Raw genomic sequence first — 12,579 nt, forward strand, 5'->3', positions numbered from 1 at the left:
TAATATAACTGTGTACGAAACAAATTTACGAAAAATATATGCATGGCAAATTTGAGAAATCAAACCTATGATAGTTTTTTTAGCCATTTTTGTGGCCTTCTAGGTCGAAAAACTCACACTTTTAGCAAAGAATTCTAAAACTCATAACATTATTTAGAGAATGTGTAGCCCGTTGAAAAGTCGAAAGCAAAATTCTCCGCATACTGGGACCTTTCCCGGTTATTAGAGTGTTTGCTAGAACTATACGTGAGCAGCAACTCATCAAGGCAAGGAAATAAAAAAATCTGCGATGCCGACGAGGTATGCGATCGATTTAATATATTCTTTAAAACATAACAAATTTGTTACAGAAAGTGCAAAATAATGAGTGTCTCTTACCTTTTTTACCTCCGCAGAGACGAAGAAACTGAAGCAGAGTTGATTTCTTCTCTGCGAAATGAAAGGCGCAGAGCTGCTACTCCAGCAAGCTTGTTTGACAAGTGCCTAGATTACGTTATCAACAACGTGGAGGAACTTTTACGATCTGATCTCATTAAGCCTTCAGATTTTTGTGGGTGTTTTATTTATTTCTGCCGCTGAGTATTGAAATATAAAATTTACTCTTAGCGAAGGAATCCGTATCGCAAAGAGTAATGGACAAGAGCAGAAGATGGTCGTCATCCATTTTTACCAGCGCGGAGGAGGCTGGAAAAGAATACCAGGAATACCTGCGTTCTTCTATGGTTCGTCGTCTGATTCTGTATAATAAAGACTGCCAACTCCGCCATTTGAACGTATTTGACATCACTGTATTGGGGGACGATGAGCCCGATTGGTATTTGGAAGAGGCTTTGAAAAACTGTCGTCTACTGGAGCGTATAACCGCACCTTGTCCTCTCGATTACTCGGCTTCAAAGTCGGTTACCCTGGATTTTGCCACTCGTATCGTCCAAAGTTTCCCAGCACTACGGATTTTGGACCTAACTGGTTTTTACATCACTAACGAGGCAATGAAACTGATTAGTGAAAAATTGCCTGATTTGACGTAAGTATTTTAACTTTTATTTAAAATCAAAAGATGCAATATGCAGACTTATAGAAAAATCAACCTGAGCGTTTTCGGAGACGACCGTAAATTCACAAGCGATCCTGGAACTAGTTACCTGGTGAATTTGAAAAATCTAACAGACATTGAGATTTCTCTCAAAAACTTTTTGGCCAGCAACGCATTCTACTATCACCTGCTGCTGGTTATTAGCGGTGGAATGCCCAACTTGAAAAATATCCACATCAACCGACACGACTCTGATAGCATATATAACTCTTTCGTCCTCACTTCTTATGCCATGTAAATTCCTTGTATTTTTTTTTAAATTAAAATTAACAAAAATATTTAACAAATTTTCAGGATGATGAGCGTTGTTTTGCCTGATACACGAATGAACCTTCGACAGGTGGAGGTGATGAAACCGCTCAAGGTGGACTGGTCGTCAAACCTTTTCGTTGATTCTTGTCTGGTCGTCAACCCTTGTGCCGTTTGCACTGATAGCCAGCTCATGAAGCTTTGCAAAGTTCCTTGCGGAGTGCAAGAACTCATCTTGATTGACTGCAGCCGTCCCGAAGTTATCTACAAATTGCTCAGGCAACTCGGTCCTCAGCTGAAAAGGCTCAAACTGGAATATTTTTACGAAGATGAATTACTTGAGTCAGGCAAACGTTTAAAACTTTCCAAAGTAATGTTTCTGTGCCCAGAACTGGAGCACTTTCGAACCAACGATCTCATCCCCCTTGTGGCGAGTTCAAAGTACAAACTGACACCCAAACACTTGAAAAAAGTCAAGAGCTTTGAGCTCAGTGGAGAGTGCACCAAGTGAGTAAAATTTATTATTTTTTCTTAAAGCGCAGTCGTAATAATTTTGAGCTTTTATTAGCCTTGAGATAGAGAGGCTAAAGCTATTCAGCGACATCTTCCAAATGGTTTTGCTGGGCTCGCTGGACTGTAAAGTGCTAGAAGTGCAAAACGCCTACCTGCTGAAATCAATCGCCAGATTTCTCTCTGAAAACCCGGCCTGTCTAACGTACGTGGAAGTGTTCAATGCAGTGGCCTACCAAGCTAATGTGGACCTAGTGTGCGATATTGGCAGGTCGTTAATGATTCGCTCGCCACACCTCCGAAGAATCGAAATCCATGGTTTCCAGAGGTAGAATTTCTAAGCTAGAATAATTAAAAGTAAACTTATGCAGTTTAATTTAACAGGAAGCTGTTGCCACATTGGTTTTTAAACATGACAGATCAGCTTGGCGTTCAGGTCGCGTGCAGTAGCTTGCACCCATGGATTGGCAATGTTACAAATATATGCCACACCTTTAGTGAGAGCAACAGCGCTTACTTTAACCAAGACTTCTGCTATACAGAGTGGAGCAGAAGAGGCAAGATGACTCCGTATGATGATTTCCACGCCCTGATGGGAGACATACCAGAATATTTGCCTGCTTCTCGTTGCTGTTCCATGTGATCTCAAAGTTAGTTTTACACTTATTCTTATGAGAAAGTAGGTTAAAATGGCAAAATCTCTGATACTTTCTCTAGCATTTCCTTGCAGATTAGCAGATCTAACAGAATTATATGGAATGAAAATTTTGGCTAAAATACTTTTATTTTTAGCTCTTTCTTTGCATACAATTTTTTCGTCAATTTGGGCAGACTAAATCGAAATGTAATATTTGTGGCAAAATATAATAATATGTCAACTTATCCCATTACATTTTAAGTGGGCCATTAAAAAATAGAACAATAAAAAATTCTGCAAGGGACGAGGCAATCGTTTTATTTTTTGCTATAATAATTATTTAGCTAATATACTGTGGGTAGTGATAGTGGATCGTCGCTGTCGCTGATCGTAAATAATAATAATTATATAATCAATGCGATTTGGGGATTGATTTACCTCTCTTCTCTACTGCAACTTCCTCTCATGCCGCGAGCGGAAAGAGCGCGGCATGGGGTCCTATAATATTCGGCACTGTCGCGGCCTAACTGCTACTTTTCATGGGACTCGGCGCTCGTCGCCTCAATCTCTCTGCGCTTTTGGACTGCATACATTCAGCTCGTGAGCTATCCTTTTGCGCTCGGCAAACCAACAATCTAATCCACCTGACAAAACTGGGGAGCACCAATCTCAATCTCCCTTTCCGTTTCCACCCTTAAATTTCAACAGCAGCATAAATAGTAAAAAGCAAAACATCTAGCAATTTTTCGTATTAGCCATATATATGAGTATGAGAGTGTAAGGAAATTTGTTGATACATTTCTCTTTAGGTTTGAATTTTTCCTTTTATTAAAATGGTTAGAATATTTTTTGATTCTCACCTAAAATTGAGAAATTAATTGTTGTTTTCATGCCTTAGTATCGTGTAGCTATCTCCCTAGAATTTATAGTTGCACGTTAATGCCTATCACGCTTTTTTATTTTGTACTTCAGTAGTAAAGTTCACTATATCAACATTTGAACTTCAGAATAATATATGAAGCAGAAATGAAACAATTTAAACAAACTTAAGCATTTTGATTTGTTATTTACCATACAAAATTACACAAATTCAATTTTTATGTTAATTTCTACAATGTAAAATACATTGCTAGGATGAAGTTTGATTATGTTTTTCCAATGCGAAATCATGAAACCGGTTCCAAATTCTCATCTTCAGCGTCTCAAGGATTTCAGATTCTTGATCAACGGCAGGGTCGCCCTCAGCTACCTCTACCAGATATTCTCGTTTTTTTATTTCGAATTTAAATCTACGGTTCAACGATCCATTCATTAGTGATACGATGTATTCGAGGAATATTTCAGGTGTCATATTTAAAAATTTGTTGAGGAACGCATTACAATGCGTATTTTCCCCCAACTCCCAATTATCATCAACACAGTCATCAAAATTAACCGGGTTTAACAAACCTTCATTTGTTTCGTAGGTAAATGCAGCGTCTGAAATTTCGTCATATATGAGCGTAATTTTTGTCTCATTCAATAATGCCGCCAGGTGCGTCTTGACGTAATTACGACTTTCCTCACTTACCATTACGTGGTATTTTTCTACACTAGCACGTGAGAATTGTGCCTTTTCAAAGAAAATCTTTCGTAACTCGTTACGATTTTCCGTCAGCTCAGTTGCATCCCAATGGTTGAAACTACGAGTTCGTCTTTTGTAAATATGAAATGCCGATTGGTCAAGAACATTGTTGAAAAGCACATTTAACTGTTTTTTTAAAGTTTTCCTGTCTTTAACGTAAACATCACTAAGAAGCGCTGCATCCGCGTTTATCCTGACTTTAGTCGAGCCGAGAAACGCCCTGAATGACCGAAGCCTCTCATCGTCCGTTCGTGAACCATTGAGAATTGGCGTGTTTATGAAAAATATCGATTCATTGAACGAAACTAAGTTTTCCCCAATGACCCCTAGCAATTTTTCCAGTACAAGGATGAAAGGCTTTCGTGTCGATGCATCGAACTCATAGCCATAGGACGGTAAAACTAAAATCATCATCTCATCAGCCGAGTCAAAAATTAGTTTGGTTGTGAATCCGGCCGTTAAGTCAAAAAAGATTCTGTGGCTGCCTTCAAATCCAGACCAGTCAACAATCCACGACCCAGACTCGTCGTCCAAATAGAAGTTTGGAAAAATAGCATCCTCGATGTTCACGGCTTCTCCGATGTAGCCAATTGTGCCTTCTCGCAAAAATGTACCAAGACTGCTCTCTCGGCCATCTCCAAGAATGAGGATCGATTTGTTTTTGTTGTGAAGGTCTGTTTTTAGAAATGCCATCTATTTGAACATAAAAATTAGAAAAATTTAATTTTCCGGTGTTCATTATGAACTGAAAAAATATATATACTTCTCACAAATGAAACCTGTATTGATTTTTGTAGGACACTTACTTCTAAAAGACCATCAAGAGCAAGAAATTCCCACTGATTTTCATAATTTGATGCTGCTACTGAAGACAGAAGAAGAGGCCAAATAATCTGAGAAACCTGAAAATGTTTCAGTATTGTAAGACAAAAAATATCCAAGCTTTATATGATTACAATCATACTTAATAGTTTTTGCACCTACTAGAAGCAAATACAGATGATGATAATAATAACTCACCAAATTTATGTACATCGTTGTAGCTTTAGAACGATGCGTCTAATGTGTGGGCGCTGAAATAATCTTCTCTTCTGTGAGAGAAACAAAATGTTCTCTAGATACCCGACTGAGTTTGTCGTGGAGCAAATATATATATACAATCATAATATTAATAATTTTGTTTATAGAACCTTCAACATTTATACATTTGGTAATCTTTTTTACTCCAATGGCCAACCTGACAATTAAAAGTCAGTGCATAGAATCCACCCTTTGATTGGTAGTGAAAGCATATAATTGCACTGTTCAGTAAAAATATGTTTTAAATTAGTTTTCAAAGTAAGATAAACACTTAAAATTTAGGAAAATAACATCTCGTCCCTTGTTTATTCATTACAAACACGAAAATACATACAAATAATGACGACAAAAAGGATTATGCTTTTAGATTGCTTATTATTTGACAGTTTGAGCGGTAAACATATATTCTTTGCTTTTGAGTCCACTAATTAACTCGGAAAGATTGCCGAATATGTGACACACTCCATCCCTGATCCCTTCGGTTTAAACCTAGCACCAAAAGGGAAATAAAATTAATTGCACACAACTGCTAAAAGTTGGACGGCCTGCCCGCGCGCTATGGTTGCAGCGGCTCCCTGTTTGGTTATGCAACATGCTCTCTATTATTGTTAGCGGCGCTCCGTATAATTTATCACGGCTGCCTCTTTAACCGAAAATTCCAAACAAGCCCATGCTATACCTCTAACTTTTCATAATTGGAAACATAATTTAGCGTATTAATTCTCAGGGTTCGCAAAACACCTCATCCGAGCTGAATTCGGAAAATTCCGAAAAACTAAAACTGGTAGGTTTTTCCAGTTGGTTTTGTTGGCGCAAAAAACCAGTGATGCATTTTTGCGCATTGCAAAATTGGCGAACCCTGACAATTCTCGCATGCTTTGGTAAAAAATATTTTGAATAGAGAAATTAATAAAAGAGACAAGGAATTACACACGCAGGTTGCTAGTTACTTTATTTTAAATTTAAAGATCGCTGATTCAGAATTCGCAGCGAAGTTAATACTGTGCGTGCTGGTTATGAATTTTGTTTTGATAGTACACTGCTGATGAGTTATTCCTCTTAGAATTCCGCTGTTATAGCTGACCATTCTATCTGAATAAACTTTCGCACAGAATAAAGCCAATGCCATTATCAAATTTTTCCCAAATAAACATTAATTCAATAACAGTTATGTGTAATTCGAATTTTGTCTTAAGTCTTATTTTTATCAAAACTATTTAACTATGCGTTAAGTCCCCTTGAAATGCTCTAAAGTGACATTTTCCATGTGCGGGTATGTGTCTCCTGGTGCCGAGCCGAAATTCCTCTCCGCGTGTTGCTCTACAAGGTTTAGAACGCTAGTGTGAAATTTCCTTTTATTTTCCACATAATTCAGAATCATCGCTTTGTAGCCATACAGCTGCAATACATCAGTGTCGAGTTTAAATCTTTCTAGTCCTGTTATCTCTAAAATGGAATGGAGCTTGCCAACTTGAAACTTCATTTCAACCCACAAGGTTTCATTCAATTCTGTGAGATAATCACGATATTCATCGAACGTGTGACCGATATTTTCAAGGCTTTTTATGTACAATTCACAGTTGAGAGCAGCCTTTTTAAAATTATATATCATTGGATGTTCCAGCGGAATCCACCTCATTAACCTTTGGTCAAAATCGCGGATGGCTCTATCATAAACGTTTGCAGAAAGCTCTTTAATTTTTGCCGTCACGTCAGGAATGAGCCTCTCGTGAACCAATTGTATGGTGGCTGCAGAAAAAGAAGCATTAAAGTCGTCAACGTAGGGCGTTGAAAACTGCAATTTCTCGAATATAAGCTTCCGCATGCGATCGTAATTTTTTTTCAATTCGGGATAGTCCCAAGGACCGCTCTCCCAATATGGTCTTCGGAAAATGCCAAAATTGTTCCCCTCGAGGAGGTAAGACAAAAATGCTATTTGCCACGATATTTCCTCAGCTTTCGCTGCGTTTCCTTCAGATTCGCGCAGCCGCTGGAAGTGCTCTTTCGCTTTCTCTGTGTAAATTTTAACCGACTCAATTTGATCATCATCTGTTAAAAAATTATCTACTTTTGTCGATACCAAAGCGACGGAATTTTTGAACGAAACGTGATTTCTCCCAACGATGCGCATTATTCTTTCTAGAACACTCGTGAATGCCGTCAAGTAATAATTCAGTTTCAGATTGGCATCTGGAGTTACAATTACAATTTTCAATTGCCGGGTCGTCTTAAATATAGTTCTAGTGAAAAATGTGCTGACGAAATCAATTTCAGCATGGCGCGGCTCGTCCAATCCTGGCAAATCCACGATCGTCGTTCCGTATTCTTCGTCCGAATTAATATTTGGGTAGATTGAATGTTTGGTAAAACTGTCGCTGCTGCAGATTGTGGCATTGTTGTCGGCAAAAATTAGTTCTCGCTGTTCGTTTCTTTTGATGGAAAGGGTTTTGTCTCTGCGCAAAAATTTGCTCAGCGTACTTTTTCCAGCCAATGGGTCTCCAAGCATAACGATCAACTCCTTCTCGCTCTCCAGCTTTGATGCAAGAGGTTCGTAACTCTACAACAAATTTTAATGACGTGTGCCATATATTTAAAGAGTCATTTTCTTACACAATTTTATGACTTTGCATTTGCACTTAAAACTAGATTTTTATAATATAAGGTATTAGAAAATCCGGAAAAGTCATTGGAATAAAAAAATCTGTCGCTGCGTGCCAACGAACTTGGGTTAAATGAGAGGCCAGTGTATTAATTTAGAAAAATAAAAAAGTGTACACGAGATACCTTAATAAACGAGTCCATAACAGTTTCATTTTCACGCTTGTTGCCCTCAGATTGTGCAGAATAAACAAGTGATATCACGCTGAGGATCTGCAGTGCCTTTAATGAAAAATGATAGGTACCAAAGAAAATAAAAATTACTTGTGAGTTAATTTTACTCGGCAATTAATTGTACAAATGGACTGATAGAAACATAATATTATTATGTTGTAAAAATATTAAATACATACCCAGAGAAAGTGCATTTTGAATCCTTCTATGGAGCCAAATACAGTGTGTGTCTCTTGAGGCGTCTCTAAATCAAATGAAGGGAATTAAAATTCTACCTGACAGCGACGAAACCTACCAGGGGCCATCAAGTGACCTTGTGTTCTCATTGACCAGTAGGCGCTTACCGCACGATAACTTCGGGAGAAGAACAGTGCCTGATGATGCACGATTGTTGTGTGGGAAAGCTCCAAAAGCATCACGGAAACGCTCTTGTAGACCGTATATATAGTTTTTCTTTTCCAAACGTGGCTTTTTTAATTTTATTTTTAACTTTCCTCGCATATAGAAGCCCTAAAATGTAAACCTCTTCTGCATTTTTTTACTTATTTTGTAATATTTAATATTTCATGTCCTGTTTTATTTAAAACTGTTCAAGGAATCAGAGTGGTTTTTAAATTTTTAGTTAGAATTCGGCGCACTTATTTTGAGTTTTTTTTTTTACCAAAAAAACAAAACAGCGCGTCGGGTATTTTTGTATCTAAATTCCCAAAATTCACACATCTATTAATCCCAAACCTTTGCAATTTCCGCTGTAATGACTTTGATTTTATTGAATATGAAGTAGTGCTAATCATCACGCACTAAAAAGAGAAAAATTAAATATTGATTGAAATAGTTAAAATGTTTTTGTTTCTGATTTTGTTTGTCTATTAATTGGTAATTATTAAATTCTCCGGGTTATGCAATGCAAACCACATTAGCAAAAGTCTTAAAGTAGATAGACCAATAAAAATAATAAGGGCATTTTGCACTGTCTCATATCGCAATAAGTAGCAAAATATTATATTATGTATGTAGTTTATTGTATGTACATGCATTGAGTTTATTGTTTACGAAATTCAGCATCGGTTTATCTCTAATATCTGGACCGAGAAACAGTTCAATTTCAGATTTCATCAAATATTTGGGAATATTAATCGATTTTGTTACATGCTTGATTTCGATAGCTCATAACTCGTCGAGATCTAATTTTAAAAACTTTTAAAACAATCTCCCGCGCTTACCTTTCGAACAAATGAAAGTCTCACCAAAGATGTCGCTTCTGATTGAACAAGGCAGGGCCAACCGTCATGCGCTAAAACAGCCAGTGGACTAGCGGAGCGGAGTAGAAGCTCACATTGTAAACTGTAAACATGGCGCTCACCGGAATGACAAGCCAAATGTCTATGACACCCAAATTTCAGCACAATTTCATGGGACCCGACTGGCTCCATGCTGAACACAGCACAGGTGTAAGTAGTTAAAAACCTCGACTGCAGTTTGACCGAGTTAAAATCCTCTAACCAACCGATCTTATCGCAACTTTCAGACTTCTATCATGGCTGTGGAGTATGACGGCGGAGTCATCATTGGTGCCGACTCGCGCACTACCACTGGGTATGTAATTAATTCAATTCCCGGCTGAAAACTGAACAAATTTTAGCGCATACATCGCTAACCGAGTGACCGACAAGCTGACTCGCATTTCCGACTCGATCTACTGCTGCCGGTCCGGCTCTGCTGCAGATACCCAAGCCATCGCAGACATAGTGGCCTATCATCTGGAATTCCTCTCGTAATTTACCGTCAAGTGAACTCCTGAATCAAAGGATCTCATCTTAAAATGTTCAGGTTGGAGCAGGGAGAGCCTCCCCTTGTTGAGACAGCGGCCAATATTTTCCGACAGCTGTGCTATGACTATCGCGATCAGCTGACTGCAGGAATCATTGTTGCTGGCTGGGACAGCAGGAAGGGTGGCCAGGTTAGCTTTGCAGATACAGAGTGAAATACTATCTAATAATTAGGAAAAATTAGGTAGATATTTCTGAGAAAAGGGCTTAAAAGTTAGCTCTCTACTGTAAAACGACGATTTATTTCACAACTTAGAGAATGTTTCCTCAAAATCAAGCGAAAAATCATTTAATTTTTGAATATTTTGGACCAATTTGTAATTTAACTGTTCCTTGGTCTTGATTTTTTCAAAATTTTTTGCTAAATTTCACTAACAATAAAATTAATAAACCAATTGCTAAAGCCAACAAGGTAATGTATTCTGAATTGTCGGCCTTAAAAGCTTGATTGATCCTAGGTTGCAAAAACCCGCATTTAAAAAAAACCGTTTTTTATTTTTACCACTGTTTGCGCCTTAATTTTCAATATAATTTTCATATAATTTGCTCATGACTTCGACTTAAGAAAAATAAACGTTTGGAGAAATTGAGACAGAAAATAGCAATTTTAAGAAAAAAAATCTGCACAGTAGAGGAAATTTTTACCACTCCGACCGCAAATTTCAGATTTTCTCAGATGAAAAATAGAAAAATTCATTTCTTGCATATCTAGCGCAAGAAATTGTTAAAAACCGGGTGGTAAGCAAATGCAACCCTGATTCCTACAGCCTTTACTTACTTTGTAAGATCATGAAAAATTTATTTTGTAGGTGTATTGCATCCCAGTTGGTGGAATGTTAGTGAGGCAGCCCCTTTCAATTGGAGGATCTGGCAGCACCTACGTCTACGGCTACGTTGATGCCAACTACAAGGACAACATGACGAGGGAGGAATGCAAGAAGTTTGTCACAAATTGTAAGGGAGGTGTTGGTTTTTAAGAGCATAGACAAATAATTTGTGCCATTTTGCAGCTCTTGCTCTGGCAATGATGAGAGATGGCTCCAGTGGAGGTGTCGTCCGTCTGGGAGCCATCGACAAGACAGGAATTGAACGTTTTGTTTTCACCGGAAAGGATATTCCCAAGTTCTACGAAGGCTAAAGAAAATTATCGTATGTTTGTATTGTTTGGTAAAAGCTAAAATATAATTTAAACTGCTAAATTTGACGTAAGATACGTTATTTCATTGCTTTGGCGGCAAATGGTTCAGAATAATGTCCAAAATTTCGTGGCCCGATTCCCAAAGGTGGATTTTGGCACTGATTTTGTGGTCAAAATTTTCCTTGCTGATCATCTTAGCCAAAGTGTAATTCTTCCTTGGGAAAGCCCAGTCTGATGCAGACAACTTGAGACAAGGACAGAGATCGTTGTTGCCGTCCCCCACGTATCCGATGCAGTCGAATTTAACTCCTTCCCGGGCGCGCTCGTCAACGTACGACTGCAGGATGTGCCCTTTGCAGAGATTTTTTGTGCTCAGCTTGCACCAGTCCTGCTCGTGGTACATACTAATGTTGAGCAGCCCTTGGTCGTCGTAAAAAGCAGGGTTGGTGAAAGTCTTGTTAACAATGTGGTCGACAGCAGCGTTTTCCAGCCAGTCGTTTATGAAGACCGAATTCGAGTCGGAAATAATTATCACTTCGGCATCTCCTCTGTGGTGCAGCTCCCTGAGCAGGGCGTCCATGCCGGGCGTGTGCGGTATTTTCTTGATGGCGGACTGCACCTCGAGGGGCGAGAAACCGTCCGCTTTCAAGAGTTTGAAAATGCACTGCATATACGCCGTCCAGCCGTCCGTGCGATACAGGTTGGAAACCTCTTGGGGTATCGTCGTCTTCAGCATGTTGCGAGCCACAAGGTCGCTGTTGTCATTTATGATTGTGTGGTCGAAGTCAAACGCCATCAGAAGCCGCCTCATCATGTTGAATCTGTTAAAAAAGGTTCAGTTTTTAAATATTGTGAGCCATAATTTCGGTCAAATGTCGGCAGATAATTACAGAAAAAATATCATTAATTTTGTTAATTAGGATGGCTTGTTATCAAAATTAAGAAAAAAAAATCTGACAGGTTGGCATTGGAATGAATTTCTATTTTCAAATGTAAAATAACATAATGTTATCTCGTCAACTCTTCATTTCAAAATACACTATCTACTTATAAGAAATAAAGGAATTTAAAGAACAATATTATACTTCAATGTTTATATAAGTAGTGATATAGCGAAATGCAAATTTAATAAGGAAGGTGGTGTTATTTCGCGTGGAATTTATATACATATATAATTACAGGGATATACATATCAAGTCAATGCAACAACTGATGTTGTTAATTTTAGATATTAATGTGTCTCTACCGATTTTTACTATGTATACACATTTTATGCTACTTACCGACTGTAATATCTCCAACCAACTAGCAAACTATCTGTTTCTCATCTTATGGGTTGCAGGTTGATGTTTCTGTCTCAGATAGACCCTGTCCTTGCTTGTTTTGTTTTGAATTTTAAGAATTTTAAAGCTGAAAATCGGTCTAGACCTAGTCTAGTCTGGGTTCCTGAGAGAGAGTGACTGAGCCAACAGCTGATTTGATATTTCATTGTGACTCCTGCTGATGGTTGGGGTAGGGGGCGGGGAAAAAGGGCGTGACAGCTCTTGCAGAGTCGCAGTGACAGTCACAGTCACCTGCAGGTCGTCT

At 38.3% G+C, this 12,579-nt stretch overlaps 4 protein-coding genes across 4 annotated transcripts; 2 read left to right on the forward strand and 2 right to left on the reverse strand.

Moving 5' to 3' along the window:
* Window positions 1–632: 632 nt before the first annotated feature.
* LOC135934744 (uncharacterized) lies at window positions 633–2,499 on the forward strand. Its single transcript, XM_065476702.1, has 5 exons — window positions 633–722; window positions 1,071–1,327; window positions 1,388–1,849; window positions 1,911–2,180; window positions 2,237–2,499. Exons 1-5 carry the CDS (start codon window positions 633–635, stop codon window positions 2,493–2,495), a joined length of 1,338 nt encoding a protein of 445 aa, XP_065332774.1. The 3' UTR covers window positions 2,496–2,499.
* Window positions 2,500–5,496: 2,997 nt separating this feature from the next.
* LOC135934745 (uncharacterized) lies at window positions 5,497–8,219 on the reverse strand. Its single transcript, XM_065476703.1, has 3 exons — window positions 8,205–8,219; window positions 7,978–8,073; window positions 5,497–7,750 (listed from the first exon to the last, which is right to left on the reverse strand). The coding sequence occupies exons 1-3, from the start codon at window positions 8,217–8,219 to the stop codon at window positions 6,422–6,424; spliced, it is 1,440 nt and encodes a 479-aa protein (XP_065332775.1). The 3' UTR covers window positions 5,497–6,421.
* Window positions 8,220–9,325: 1,106 nt separating this feature from the next.
* Prosbeta1 (proteasome beta1 subunit) lies at window positions 9,326–11,058 on the forward strand. The gene is made up of 6 exons (XM_065478766.1): window positions 9,326–9,476; window positions 9,554–9,621; window positions 9,668–9,799; window positions 9,856–9,985; window positions 10,664–10,808; window positions 10,865–11,058. The coding sequence occupies exons 1-6, from the start codon at window positions 9,378–9,380 to the stop codon at window positions 10,990–10,992; spliced, it is 702 nt and encodes a 233-aa protein (XP_065334838.1). The 5' UTR covers window positions 9,326–9,377; the 3' UTR covers window positions 10,993–11,058.
* LOC135936070 (pyridoxal phosphate phosphatase PHOSPHO2-like) lies at window positions 11,054–12,451 on the reverse strand. Its single transcript, XM_065478755.1, has 2 exons — window positions 12,276–12,451; window positions 11,054–11,813 (listed from the first exon to the last, which is right to left on the reverse strand). The coding sequence occupies exon 2, from the start codon at window positions 11,804–11,806 to the stop codon at window positions 11,075–11,077; it is 732 nt and encodes a 243-aa protein (XP_065334827.1). The 5' UTR covers window positions 11,807–11,813; window positions 12,276–12,451; the 3' UTR covers window positions 11,054–11,074.
* Between the last annotated feature and the right edge of the window lie 128 nt (window positions 12,452–12,579).

This window comes from Cloeon dipterum, chromosome 1, assembly GCF_949628265.1.
Source record: "Cloeon dipterum chromosome 1, ieCloDipt1.1, whole genome shotgun sequence".
In the NCBI taxonomy this organism is placed as follows: domain Eukaryota; kingdom Metazoa; phylum Arthropoda; class Insecta; order Ephemeroptera; family Baetidae; genus Cloeon; species Cloeon dipterum.

Bases quoted from the DNA above. Each gene is read 5' to 3' on its own strand.
- LOC135936070 (XM_065478755.1), bottom strand. From the start codon at position 11,806: ATGATGAGGCGGCTTCTGATGGCGTTTGACTTCGACCACACAATCATA.
- LOC135934745 (XM_065476703.1), bottom strand. The intron at 7,751-7,977 runs GTATCTCGTGTA...AATTTGTTGTAG, and splicing joins TTATGGACTCGTTTATTAAG to AGTTACGAACCTCTTGCATC.
- LOC135934744 (XM_065476702.1), top strand. From the start codon at position 633: ATGGACAAGAGCAGAAGATGGTCGTCATCCATTTTTACCAGCGCGGAG. The intron at 723-1,070 runs GTTCGTCGTCTG...TGCAATATGCAG, and splicing joins AATACCTGCGTTCTTCTATG to ACTTATAGAAAAATCAACCT. The intron at 1,328-1,387 runs GTAAATTCCTTG...ACAAATTTTCAG, and splicing joins GTCCTCACTTCTTATGCCAT to GATGATGAGCGTTGTTTTGC.
- Prosbeta1 (XM_065478766.1), top strand. From the start codon at position 9,378: ATGGCGCTCACCGGAATGACAAGCCAAATGTCTATGACACCCAAATTT. The intron at 9,622-9,667 runs GTATGTAATTAA...AACAAATTTTAG, and splicing joins GACTCGCGCACTACCACTGG to CGCATACATCGCTAACCGAG. The intron at 9,986-10,663 runs GTTAGCTTTGCA...TTTATTTTGTAG, and splicing joins ACAGCAGGAAGGGTGGCCAG to GTGTATTGCATCCCAGTTGG.